Source organism: Nilaparvata lugens, chromosome 1 (assembly GCF_014356525.2).
Source record: "Nilaparvata lugens isolate BPH chromosome 1, ASM1435652v1, whole genome shotgun sequence".
NCBI classification, from domain to species: Eukaryota; Metazoa; Arthropoda; class Insecta; order Hemiptera; family Delphacidae; genus Nilaparvata; species Nilaparvata lugens.
In genome coordinates this window covers 22,440,032-22,454,630 of record NC_052504.1, presented here as the reverse complement: position 1 = coordinate 22,454,630, position 14,599 = coordinate 22,440,032, and the positions used below count along the sequence as shown (strand labels likewise).

Sequence of the window (14,599 nt, the reverse complement as noted above, 5' to 3'; positions counted from 1 at the left end):
GCTTATTACAGAGAAAGGATTAGCAGGTGAATTCAAGAAATACTGGTTGAATGAATCATCGTTTATCAAAATAAATAAAATCATAATACTACCAACTCACAAATAAAGTTGATAAGTTCAACATGCATTATGAACCGATGCTAGTAATCTTATGGCAATCGAGAAAACAAAGTTTCTACTGGCATCTCCAAAATGATCTGTGAGAAATCAGTCGAGAATTTCAGCCTTGAACTAGTAACCGCTAATCACCTGCAATACAATAAATACCAATGTTTAGTACTTTGATTGCGTTTGCGTGGACAGGTGGAGTATTGGTAGGTTGTGGGTATTTGCAAATTGAAGACAACGTTTATTACATTCGGTGTAAGAAACACTTACGTTTAAAATACATTAGGCCAAATTTCATCGCAGTCTCACATTTTTTCCTCTCATGATTGAAGGAAATAAAAAAAATTGATCCAACATGCCTTAAGTTCTCATTATAATTTACATTTCTTTTATTGATAATCGTGTGTATTCTTGTTGTGGAAATCCTTGTATTAAATTGAAGGCCATGAGGTTGGGTCGCCAGAGGGACATCACAGAGCCACCAGTGGAGACTGTATGTAAAGCAAGCTAAGACAGTGAAATACTAGGATTGGTGGCCGGCTGGTGTCCCGTGTCAGACTCCAGTCGGTCACCAAACCGTGGTGTTTTGGCAGGAGACCCTATTGTAATGAGATCAATAAGAACTAATGCCTAGCGATTCACTCGGACACTTGGTGTCTCACTGGTGGTCTAATGTAATAAGAGCTTAAACTCGTCATAGTAGGTAAATTTATGGGTTACTGATTTTTCTAGTAATATCAGATAAGCTAGGAAAAGTTTCTGAAGGAGCTCTCATTATAGCAATGTTCAAGCAATGGAGAGATATGGAAATCTTCGCTTCGGACTTGATTGGAGCAAACTTAAATTGTTTTTTATGAGCGTCGAAATATCGAAACAAAAATTACCAATAATTTGTATGCATGCAAAATCCTGCATGTGAAACTATATTTATTTATTTTTATTTTTACAAAAAAGCACTAATCAGGACAGGAAAAGTAAGGATACTCCTTGTACTATTTCTCTCCCAAATTTACATTATATAACATATAAAAGATAGATATCAGTTTCATATCTTGGAGCACAGTTAACAATTATCGATTTTAAAGCCGACTGATTTGAATTTATATCACTGCATTCATGAGCAATATTCATTTAAGACCAACATTTTTTATCATAATCGAAATGAAGCTAGGCACTCTTATTTGATAATAAGGGTATCTTACACAGTTTTAAATTATCAAGATGAATATACTATTGATAGCTGCTAACTTACCTCATTTAATCTTAATTTTGTGAAGTTTCAATTTGAAGCCTAATATTTCAGATAATACGCCTGAAAGTGCCGAAAGAATCACAACCTTTGTGATCGTGTACAAGTAAGGATTTGCACTTAGACCTGATATCTTGAATGGGCTTTCAAGTTCCTAAAAAAAAATCATCTTATTAGTGACCCAACAAAGTCATAAAACTAAATAAAGAAATTTTAGTAATGAAAACACTGGATTGTTGAATATTACTAATTTATTGTGAAATAAAATACATGTTTCAACTTCAATGGTGACATCTTCAGTAATTTTACAATAAATTGGTGATATTTGTGACAACATCCCAGTGTTTTCATTATGGATAGATATCACAACATCTCACCAACAACAGTATCCGAAGAAATATTATTGATCAGTCAATATTGTTTTTTTCTATCCTTCAGGATGTTCCAAAATCAGTGTGAGTAATAATTATGTTGAATAAATCTTCCATGTTGCATGTTATGAGACAGCATAACATGAATAATAATCTCGAGGATTCTTGAAAACGATTCAGTTACACTTGCAACATCATTAGAATGATTCAGCTTGTAGTATTTATTGGTTCATTCATCAATTAATTAATTTACAATTATTCGACACGTTTTTGATCTGCTATTTTTCAATAAGCTTGTTAAATTGAGTACATTTAAACTATGGACGCAATGTGGGACTGCAGTAACAATATTGATCAGAAAATTAAAAGACCCTTAATTATTCTTCATTAATTTCTTAAAAGGAAACTGGATGTATTCTCCATGTTCTTTTTAAGGAGACTGATTGCACCTTATGTTACTTCAGCTCAAGGAACAAAATGTAAACAACTGAAGGTTTCTTCGTTTGGTCAGATTTATTCTATTTATTCCTTGAATATGAAAAATTTCAATAATAATTGTCACATAACTAAAATTATTTCAATGAAACTTGAATAATAATGAAGATTAAGAATCTTACCTTAAGTAAATCTGCCGCTAATTTTAAAACACTATTTGCAACCATCAGCTCATCCTTCTTATTTGGTTTCTGTTCAATTTGAAGGTACAAATTTATCTGTAAAAAGAAAAACATAATATCAGATGACGTCTGAGTTTTTGAATGACACAACAGTTAGTAAGTGCATATTCTATGAGAGAGCAATATGCAGTTTTATTTTATCGAAAAAACAGTACAATGTAATTGTAATCAATACTTTTTTAGATGTACTAAAACACTAAGCTTCCTCTATTACATAGTGTTCCCAACTAAAATTATGTATTCAGAGCAAAAGTACTTTTAAATCAATGTCTAAAGCTGTTTGACTCATGTAAACGTTTCTGATAGTTGAAAGGGTGGAATGGATGCTTGAAACCCACTTTCCTTTAGTCGAGTCACTGTAAAGAGCGACACGTCATATTAATGGAGTTTTACTTGTTGCTCATACTACACGTAATTTATATAACTAGATATAATTATGCTAACGGTACAAGAATTGATAATAACTCTTCATGGAAAGTAGCACATCACCCAAGTTGATCTTAAATTTATTTGTGCTCTTCACGATCTCTTTTCAGTAATACAAAATATGCTATCTATTAGAAAAAAAATATTCATGAAATTGTGATTATATATTCAAAAGAAAATGGATAGCATTTATCAGAAAAATTAATAAATCTTAATCAGCATTTCCATTTGAATTGAGGTTCATTAGAATATTCGTACATAATATTGAAGCTTAAATTAGAAGAAAAATATAATAATATTTCAGTAATTGATAAATTAATCTGCTTCAAGATTGACATGGCTTGTAAATTGATGGTCTAGTTGTCTGGGGTTTCACAGCTATCAGTCTACTAGCACCGCCTAGTTCATGGGTTCAACCCACCAGTGGCATGGACATTTGTCCATCTCATCAATCATCCACACACTTTCCATTACCCACACACACAGGCAAAAAGCTTATGTTGGTATCATCCACAATAAAAATCTCTAATGTCAAGGAGAATTAAGAATCCATCAAGGATTATTTTACCAATATGAAATTATTATTTCATTTCAAACATTGGCACGAATTAAGGACGTAATCCACATGCTACAGCCGTGAGCTTAGAAATTGCAAACATGTAATTTGACAGTTAACTTCACTTATATAATATTCAAGATAACCGACATGGACTTGCAGCTTACCTGCTCAGTGATCAGCACAGATAGATTTCTGTATTTCCGGTTGATTTTGTCGCCAAGGGTCATGAAGCGTAAAAGGAAAAAGCCCAGCACTATGCACCATGCAAGAGCTTCAACGTTGTATTCCACATGCAGCCGTATTGAATCCTACAATTCACAAACGCATAATATAGAACCATGAATAGATGTAACTGTTGTATGAGTACTGCAGATTAGAATGCGGTAGTTTGAGCAAACTTGGTAGAATCATAAGAACATTATCATATTAATGTAACTAATAACACAATAACCGACAAGATTGCAGTAGGCCTAATGACTGAAAATGGCTTGTATTTACAAGACTAAAATTAGGAATTCAGAAGAAAATCTTGATTTATTGTCCAGATTTATTCTTCAACTGAATGTTCTGCTGTGATTGAGTTTTTCAGTGAATAAGAATTTTTTTCTACAACTGCGCTTAAAAAAGTATTTACATACTCAATTCTCCTCGTAAAACAGCTTATTTCTGAGGAGAATCTACTTTTTCGCTCGCTAGCCATCCGCGCATGCGCAGTAGATTTTCTTTACGCTCGGTAATCATTCGCGCATGCGCAGAAGAGTTTCTTTACGCTCGCTGATCAGCTGATGGTAAGCAGCTCGCCAAAAGGCCAGATCTTAACCTAAAAAGTCGGTAATTGTAACTCCGCCGATATAAGTAATTTAACAGGTTTGGGCAGTTGTAGAAAAAATTGTTTTGCGCGAGCGATAAAGTCGCGCGTTACGCTCTTAATACATAAATAGCTATTTCGACATGAATATCAATCGGTCTTATTCTTCTGATAGAATACTTTATTCTTATAAGTTAACAGAAGAGAGATTAAAGAACCTTCCTGAAGAGAGGAATAAAAATATAGCACAGATAAGTAACTGATTGTAATGTGGCAAAATGCCAATAGTATTAATATAACTCTGAAATCAGACACAGTTTCGGGGAACTTGTAAAATACATTTTCATGATTAAGAAATAATATTACCTTTAGAAATTCCACACTAACGAACGATAGAAGGAGAAGAGTGATCAAGAATACAGCAGATACAACCATGTCAACCGATCTCTGAGGACCACGTTTCTGTAACATACAAAAACAAACTTAAAAGCCGGTAAAATCATGAATTATCAAAATTTATGCAAAAACTACTATGCAGAAGCTATTATAAAACGAAAAGTTATATAAAATTTGATAAAAATTAGCAGTAATAATAATGAATACATGATTTTCGGAATGGACATTAACCCATAGAATTCAAGTTCATTCATTGCAAAAATTTGTCATGTTCATAATCATAATTTAATATTTAAAAAAATACAGTATTGAACTTCCTAATCTGTAGTTAGTTGTTATATCAGAAAATACCAGTGAAGTATATGACTTTATGAGAATGGGATGGAGCGTTTGGGATAATGCATCGACCTTCCTAATACTGGGTTTGATCATCATAGAACTGATGATCACTCAAAATTATCAGACAATGAGCCTGAAATAATGTGCATCGACTCCCACTTCCCGTTTGTGGATATCCTAAACAGCTTTTGAATGCTATGTGGTCCCATGTTGATATTAAAACTAAACACTGAAAGATCTATTCATCTATCAAGAAGTAAAGTTGATCTAGAATCAGTTTTTAGAGAAATATGAGTGGAGCAGTAATATGTACCTTGAGATTCATTCATTCAATCATATGGTTTTGATGCCGTACCTTGAGATAGGATCGGACCGAGAGCCAAGTTTTGATGTTGCGCACTTTGTTGAGTCTGAAGTGCGGCAACTCGGACTTCCTGGCGCGACGAAAAGAGGTCAAATGAGAGAAGAACTTGGCGTAGAGAAAGCGCTGCTTGAAGGTTCGTTCAGCCACCGCCAGGAGGAAGAAGAACATTCCCGAAAGCACGCAACTCTCGAACATTGCTATCAGCACAACCACTCTTTCCCTGCAGAAAATAACATTATTTCAATAAAATACACCACAAATAAAAATGAAATGAATACACTAAAAATTTAAATAATCTACACTAATGAATTCTTTATTATTTATTTGAACAGATAAGCTTCATCATTGAATTGATTTGAAGGAGAAAGAAGGCAAGCCTTGAGCTATTCCTCTCCCGAATTAAGACGACATAGTCCGTGAAAAGGTTAGGTCTTTCACGCACAATTTCCAATCGAAGAATATTTATAAAAATAATTAATTTTGCATTTAGATTGATAAAATATGGAATAAAACTGAAATATATCGATCAATTATCACTGTTATAGAAATGTTATGAGATATAGAATATTATAAGTAAAGGGTGTTTTTTAGAGGTACAGAACTTCAAGTTGGCATTACCGTTCAAGATGGCAACCGATTTAAAGTTTTCAAGTGATTTATTCTCAGTTTAGTCTGGCAATTCATCATGAATAAACTCACCCCTGAATAATGCTTGAAGATAGTGCAATTCTATTTCGAAAATAATTGTTAATATGCGGAATATGTATCGCGCCCTACATCCATTTTATTGTTGACAAAATCGTCCATCAGAGTAGTTAATTCGATTAACCATGGAACGTTTTCGCACCATGCTTACTCTTATTGATTACTCGCATCCCCAGATAAGATTACTAACTTTCTCATTCCTGAATTGAACAACCATGATGACTAAAAGGAGCTGTGGCTCTAGCAAGATGGCGCAACATGTCACACAGCTCGTGACACAATCGATTTATTAAAAGACACGTTTGGTGACCGCCTAATTTTACGTTTTGGGCCTGTGAATTGGCCTTCAAGATCTTGTGATTTAACACCGCTAGACCACTTTCTGTGGGGCTGAGTAAAGTCATTCGTCTACGCACATAATCCACAAACGCTTGATCTTTTGGGAGACAAAATTCGCCGTTTTATTGCCGATATACGGACACAAATGTTGAAAAAATTATCAATTCTAATTAAAAATTATTGATTCTCAAGCTCAGTCAAGGCCGTGGTACGCCAAGCTATTATAATTAGCCTATACTAATCTGTATTTATCTGTACCTGCGTATTTAAGTATGTACTTTATTTGTATTTTGATTTCATTAAGGATGGAAATATAATGGAGCGGGAACGGTATCTTCAAGATTGAAAATATGGAATGTAATGTATTCATTTGAATGGTGGCGCACAAAGTGCTCCACTATACGCCACCATTGAATTACATGTATTGCAACACTCAATCCTAAAGCTACCTTCGTCGCTCCACCATGTTCCCACACTCAGACATTACGCTTGCTTCAATCTTCAATCTAGAGCATCAACATACTCAAATAGCTCACAAAAAACAATAAATAGGACCAACATGAAATTAATGACTATGTTGGATTAAAATTCAATGAGAAGATCAATTTCAGATTAATTTAATTAGTTGAGAGAGAAGATTGATTTCTGTATGATATTTTACTATCCATTCTAGTGGATAGAGTGCTTGCATAGCAGCATAGAGATCCCGGGTTCAAACCCGATCACTATGTTGGATTAAAATTCAATGGGAAGATTAATTTAGAAGATTAATTTAATTAGTTAAAATAGAAGATTGATTTCTGTATGATATTTTACTATCCATTCTAGTGGATAGAGTGCTTGCATAGCAGCATAGAGATCCCGGGTTCAAACCCGATCACTATGTTGGATTAAAATTCAATGGGAAAATAAATTTCAGATTAATTTAGAAGATTAATGTAATTAGTTAAAATAGAAGATTGATTTCTGTATGATATTTTACTATCATTCTAGTGGATAGAGTGCTTGCATAGCAGCATAGAGATCCCGGGTTCAAACCCGCTCACCACTATATGTTTTTGATCAGGTCACTCCCGTGTTATCGGATGGGCACGTTAAATTGTCGGTCACGCCTGAAGTATGAACCATTGACGGCTTGAATGATATATTCTGGCGAGGTGGAACCTTTCCGCAAGGGATTCCCCATCAAAGCCATATGAATACTAACCCACTTTCTACTAACCATAATGTGCTACCAAATGCCGCATCAACAATCGAACCAAGAGAAGCGCTGAGAATGGTGGGGGTGAATTGGAAGGTACTGAATGGCAATGGCGTCACACTGTCCAACACATCAGCGGTCGATGGCAGCGTGCTAGACGGATCCGTGATCAAACGGTGCAGAGAGGGAATAGCTGCCAGCAGCACTGACACCAACATACCTGCATACATTAAAACGTATATTTTATTTATTTATACATTCATAGACAAAATATCATTCTTAACTCATTATGAGTAATTGAGGAAGGAGCAACAGTCAACAGGCTTAAAGCCCAAAACTGTTCCTTTCCGAAATTTTGATTGACATTGGCTTTCATAAACATTTTATTGATTCAACAGTAGAATGATGCACGTTTTCCCACTGAATGTTTTATCTGATTTGTACAATAAAGGAAAAACGTCAAAATCCGACAATTTTCGTATTTAGAATAGAAACGTTCAAAATTATGTTTTTACTGCGGATCATGCCGTCGTGAGCTTTTTTCTTGAGCATGGGTAATGGAAAGTGAGAGGGTGATTTGATGAGATGATCAAACCGTCCGTCCATGCCTACCGCCGGGATTCGAACCCGGACCAGGTAGTGCTAGCTGAGGGGTACGCCTTGGGTATCCAAAGGTTCCTTCATATTACACTTTCATCAATTTACAAATCACTCTCATAAAAAATTAATTAATTTTGAATTTTGTGGTGTTTTAATTGTCTCAAAGGAATAAAACCAAAAACAAAAATAAGTTCCAAAAATGTTAATTAACTATTTTTTTTCAAGAAAACCACATTCATTGACTTGAAACCACGCACAATAAAATTACCTATTCAATAAATTATGTGAATATAATGAAATGTTCATGATGTACTGTTCTATTGAAATGATAATTAAATACATAGTAGGACAACGGAAAGCCCATCTTCAACTGTCAGGAATGAGAAATAAACAATCGTCGTTGGTGGAATAGAAAAATATTGAAATGATACTCATATATGGAGAGCATAAGTCATAGTTTATGTTGGTGGAGAGCAACCAAAAGGTTGTTCCACATCGCCGTACAGCAAAGTATAAGCCATACTTCAGAAACATCATAATAAACTTCAAATTATCAATTTCCACTTCAGAGGTATGGAAATAACGTATGATAGAATTTGCTACAGGATGATTTATTCTATAGGAAAAAGCTATTAACAACCAATAGGTGGTTCGGAACCCACTTAAAACTGTAGGTCCAGTCATCTCTCATCATCATCCGCCTCATTATCCATGCACAAGCCTAAGGCTCATGTTGGCATCATCCTCAGCAAAAAATAATAACTCTTACAATTTAGTATCTTTTTCGAGAAAAAATCAATGAAGAGAAAGTATGTGATAGATTAGTAAGAAGGAATAAATAAGTGAACATACCAGCATAGAAAAATTCCATTTGCTCAGGCATAGCTTCTACTCTGGCAATGATAGCCGAGCTGATGTCGAGAACAGAGAGGTCAGCTTTCTTCACATCTCTCTTTTCCCACATTGTGCAGCTCACCTTGTCCGATGCTGCGCAGCTAGGGCTCAGAATCACTGACGGTGACTGAAACAAATACACACCTTCAAACATCATCCCACAAACTTGAAAAAAAATCAATTTGGAAAAATAAAATAATTAGAATTCAATTTTACAGCCATTCGTATAAAGTGAATTATTACAAAATTTGAGTCAACTGTGGCTACTTGTATTAAACAGTGAGATATTCTTTGAAGTCAAGAATTCAATTTTATAGCCATTTGTATAAAGTTAATTACTACACAATTTGAGTCAAATTGGGCTGCTTGAATTAAACTCTGAGAAGGTATGAGAAGACTTTGTGAGTAAGCATTAGACCACAGAATGGACATCGGGCAGTGACAAGGTACGTAGTTGCTTGTGATTTGGGTCTTTCGGTACTGTATGTACGATTAATGTGATGTCTTTTTTCAATTCAATTTAATTGATGACTTCAATTCTAAATTTTATTAGGATTGTCGCTCTAAAACAAGCAACCACCAAACCATCAAAATGGTGAAAATAACTCCCAAATTGTAAAAAATAGGCAACTCTCAGTACCTGGAAAGTAGAGAAAGCACTTTACTGTCTAGAACTAAAGAGTATTTTTCTAGTAGACTCTGTACTGTTTACTGTACTCATAAATCAGTATCATAGTAAAGAGTACTATATTATTAAAGTGCTATAGAATTTGTAAGTAAGCTACTTAATAAAGATTCCTTTACTGCCTAGAGAGAAAATAACACTGTAGTATTCGGTTTTAAAAAGTAAGAGAGAACATAAGATAGCAGTTGGATAATTAATTTACTCTATTTAAATTGAAAACCCCTTAGACCCGATTAGATGTTCGTCTATTTGACCACGGTTTAATTAACCACATTCAATCATAATTATTCGTTCGATGGTTCTCATGAAATTGATTCAATCTGATGTCGTAATTTAACCACGGTTAAATCTAAAGACCGGGCAATTGAAAAAAACTATAGTCTGTTATGGGAGCCGTTAGATGTAAACATACATGCGCGTGTGAGGGTGGATCTTGGAACAGAAAGATCGATTCACAGTAGCTACCTTCTGCTACCAACTTCATCATAGTTGTGCCTACCATGTTTGTCATAGACTGAACTGAATAATCACAATACGTAACTCAGTTTCTATGGAGAATGGAATTTAGGGCCGGTATCCCAGCTCGGAATTTAGCCAAGTTCTAGACTTTAATCAGCTGGAGTCGGAAATTGGCTTTCCAAAACGGGGCGTAGTCTCAGTTTTTATTACAGTAGTTGCAGTTTTTATTTTCTCATTTCTATAATTGGAAGCGTTTTTCCTTGTCGAAATTAAACATTCCTAAATAATTCAAAATAGCTGAAACTTTACACTATTTTCTCTTTATTTTATTTTGTGTTGAATGTTCTAGTTTTTCGAAATTTGATTCAAACGTGACTAAAACAATGACTACGACTACACTCTGTTTCGGAAAGCAAATTTTCTGACTCCAGCTGTTTTAAGTCTAGAACTTAGCCAAATCCCGAGCTCGGAAACCGGCCCTTAAGAGTTCAGCAATTTTAAAAATGGTAATTAGTCATCACTTCCATTTGAAAGCTCAGTTTCCATGGGAAATGGATTTAACGAGTCCAGAAATATTAAAAATGTATATTGGTCATAACTTTTATTTGAAAATTCTATGTTATGGTAGGCTCTCCTTTCGATGAATCGACTATACTCCTGTATAAAAGCCTGGATGTAGGTACCATTTGGAACTCCCAGGGGAAGGGATGATCGGGCGAGTCGGTGGCGGCGAGAGAGAGGTCGTCGATGTCCGAGCTGTAGCTGCACTCCTCGCTGTTGGTGGTGATGCCGATCCACTCAGCCGCGGAGGTGGTTCCGCCCTCAGTCAGCAGCGGCGAGCAGAAGCAGCTGCTGCCCCCAGTGCCGCCACCCCCCTCTCCCTCCTCGCTCTCCTCCTCATCGTCGCCACTCGAGTGCAGCGAGCTCACTGTCCCCGCCACAGCCACCCCCACGTTCACCTGCAGTGTCGCCTGCGAGCCCCGCCGCCGGTTCACCAAGCGCTGTCACAAACAACATATTCTAATTATATTCCCAGTTATACTAAGTAATTTATACTAATATATTACATTATTTATACTAGTTATATTATACTAATTATATTCCTATACAAACCTAATGAATACAAATGAAGTTATTTTAATAATGCCACTTGAAAGTTTAATTACTGTAATTTGTGTAAATCTTAGTTTACAGCATTGCTCTTATGGAGTACAGTGCTGCCAGATTTCGCAAGATCCACAGCTAATTGTGAGAGAGAAAGAGCGAAAAAGAGAGCGTATGCCTTTTTTACAGAATCAACATAAAAACTATAACTGTAAGCTTCTACTGTTATATTGAAATAGCATAAAGCCCATATAATATTGACCATAAAGCCCCGTGCTGCAAACTAATGTTTGCACGGACTATAGTGTCCTTATTTTTTATAAAGTAAAATAAAAATAAGGGTATATGTGATCAATTGAATTTAATGCCCACTAATAAATACAACTTTATAGCATTATTACAAGATAAATCGTGAAGATGTTGCCTTGAAATCATAACTTATTTATTTATTAATTTGTACTAACACTTAATGAAGTGATGGGGAGAGAGAAAGCAGGCTAACCTAAACCTTCTTTCACTTCCGAATCAAGTGAATAATGTGGGGCAGGGAAACAGGAAATTCTGAAATAATGATTAATTCATAAAACTAATGAATTATTAATGAAACGTAGTGAAACTAGTGTTTTCGCCCCACTTGGATGTAATGAGCTGGTTTTCGTGCGTCATATGGAGGCCGAAAATGATTGTTTTCTGACCAGGCCGGTAAAGGTTTTACGGCCCTAGGGCTGTAAAATAACCTTGAAGTCAGCTGATTCTGATTTGATGTGAACGTGTTTACAAAATGGTTTATGAAACGGAATCAGTTTATGCTTCTAGAATTGAATAAGTATTCTGCAATAAGATACTATTATTTTATTTGGATGAATAAAATACAGATAAGATATATATTATAAACTATTCAAATTCGATTTTCAGAGTAGGATAGAGCTTCTAACCTAAACTTCGAAGTCAACGACAACAAGCATTGTTGACGTTGACATTCAGATTGACCAAATTTCAAGTATGCTAAAACAGGTGATCAAAAAACTTTTCATTATTTGTGTTTATTATTCAAGAATCAAAACATTTATAACAATATCATCTTATTGTTATCTGGAAGAATAAAAACTATAAACTCAACCTCTTACATAATTGAACTTAATCGTTTAGGTTATTTAGACAAATCATGATAAGAAATAAAAATACTTGGACTATTTCCTGATATTCAGATTAAACCAGATTTGGTAGAGCTATGACCTTCCTGTTTTGCTTTCGGAAGTGCTTAATGAACAATAATTATTCTCATATATATATATTGTATATTTTTGTGTGTGGCGAAAAATAGCGTTCGCACAACGGGCAAAAATGTTTTTCCGGCTCTCAATCTCTTCTAGTCCTCGGCCTACGGCCTCGGACTTGAAAACCGATTTCGAGCCGGAAAAGTCTCATTTTCGGCCCTAGGTGCGAAATATACTATTCTACCATCAAATGTCGAAGACTGCCTCTTTACTTTTCAAGATGACATTGTGAAAATGTGCTCGCATTCGGTGTTCACATGTCATGAAAACTTGTTTCAACACTAGTCATGAACATTGTTCTCCCGTGGATTGTTTCAGGATGTGTATAATTCACCTTGCCATCCACAAGATCTGGAAATTCAAGTTTGCTTTACTTCAGTTTAATTTAATATTGATGAACAACAATTCTAGAGAAAATTACACAGCATTCATCCCTAGAGTTAATTACAATTGTCCAATAGGTGAACTGTATAGGTGAAGGTATAAAGCGAAGAGAAGACTTTCATAGTCTTAGCGTGACTTTTGATAAAGAACTAGAAAGCTCACAACTTTTACCCCGTACAAATATTTAACCCTACTCCTCAAATAGCAAAACAATTTTTGAAGAATTTTTACATTGAAAATACTGCTACTATTCAATCTACTTGAGATATACAATCGATTACAAAGTAGGCCAAGCAATATTAATAGAGGAAATGTTAAGAGAGAAGGCATAGCTATAATAATTTGTAGGAAATCTGACCAGAAAGTCTGGAGTCTGCTTGGTTGATGACCCACTCATTACGGAACTTGTCTTCCAGTGGTTCCAAGGCAGCAGCTGTATACCGTTGCTGTAAACCGTTTTCATTTGCTTGTGTCGGGCTGCAATTTTCATCACTAATGCAATTAATATGAATGTATTTGTCGTTTATCACATTGTTTGTATTTATTTCAACATTATAATGACCGCTAATACTACAACTAAATGTCGAAGCTACACTATCATTGTTCTTCAAGCACATACATTTGTGGTCACATCGGCTATCCCCATCAACATCAACATCAACATCTGGCCCACTCAATCTATCAACGTTCTCAATCGGCTCATTCAATTCATCGTTGGACATTTCGTCGGCATTCTTCATTTTCATCTCCTCGTTATTATCACTGGACGTTGTTCCTCCATTGAGACTTTCGAACCCATCGTCGTCCACAGCTATCACTTCGTGGACCTCTTCCTGAATTGCAACTTCCCTGAAACAGACATTTGTTTGTGAACATGACTGATCTCATCAACAGAAACACAACCATCGTTCTTAGTGATATTGATATCATTGGTTATTAAGATTCAAGGTAAAAATAATATATAAAAATTAAAAATCCAAGTACCCTTTTTTAAAATTGTTTTAAAATTTTACAATTTAAAAAAGGGTACTTGGATTTTTAATTTTTATTTCTATTCAAGAGTAGCCCTAACAAAAAAAAAATAAGAAGAAATATTTCAAGATGTTGAACATTTGAAATATTAGCATTAAAATACATTGACACTGTGGAACTTCTCCTTAATTGAAAAATACTGATTCTCTAGTCAATTCCACTTAATTAATCAACTTATAGGACTGAAGTTAATCAACTTATATCGTGCTGAAGAAGCGTTGGCTTCCATACGAAATGACAGTCCTGAGAGTAGATTAATAGAGTGAATTGACAATAGAATCAGTGTTTTGCAACTTGCATCAAAATGTATTGCGAGCAGTAATTACTTAGAAATCAAATTCATTTATAAAGCTGACAAGCAAATAGGATGAATGAATTATTGAATAAAAATGTGATATGAATTTGTAACAATAGAATGATCTAATATATCATAAGTTATATAAAGTGAAATAATTCAAAACCTATTAAATTATTGAAAATATCACCATGTGATAAGACTGAGTACTGATTGCCCAACCCCACAAGAGACAAATTGGCAGAAATCGTTGGATGATAATTTTTTACATTTGCAAAGCAAATTTGCTAGAATTATTGATTTGAAAAAAAAAACTTTTTTAATGTC

General features: G+C 34.8%; 1 protein-coding gene across 1 annotated transcript in view; it reads right to left on the bottom strand.

Annotated features, from left to right (window-relative positions):
• Nucleotides 1-46: 46 nt before the first annotated feature.
• The window catches only part of LOC111059422 (protein phtf), a 36,489-nt gene continuing 21,936 nt past the window's right edge, over nucleotides 47-14,599 (bottom strand). Inside the window, exons 8-18 of the mRNA XM_039434867.1 lie at nucleotides 13,279-13,794; nucleotides 13,117-13,138; nucleotides 10,864-11,181; nucleotides 8,995-9,163; nucleotides 7,564-7,762; nucleotides 5,289-5,517; nucleotides 4,565-4,660; nucleotides 3,555-3,698; nucleotides 2,346-2,441; nucleotides 1,361-1,511; nucleotides 47-249 (exon numbers count right to left, since the gene is read on the bottom strand). Coding sequence (XP_039290801.1) covers nucleotides 1,362-1,511; nucleotides 2,346-2,441; nucleotides 3,555-3,698; nucleotides 4,565-4,660; nucleotides 5,289-5,517; nucleotides 7,564-7,762; nucleotides 8,995-9,163; nucleotides 10,864-11,181; nucleotides 13,117-13,138; nucleotides 13,279-13,794 — 1,939 coding nt within the window. The 3' untranslated portion in view covers nucleotides 47-249; nucleotide 1,361. The remainder of the gene's footprint in view (nucleotides 250-1,360; nucleotides 1,512-2,345; nucleotides 2,442-3,554; nucleotides 3,699-4,564; nucleotides 4,661-5,288; nucleotides 5,518-7,563; nucleotides 7,763-8,994; nucleotides 9,164-10,863; nucleotides 11,182-13,116; nucleotides 13,139-13,278; nucleotides 13,795-14,599) is intronic.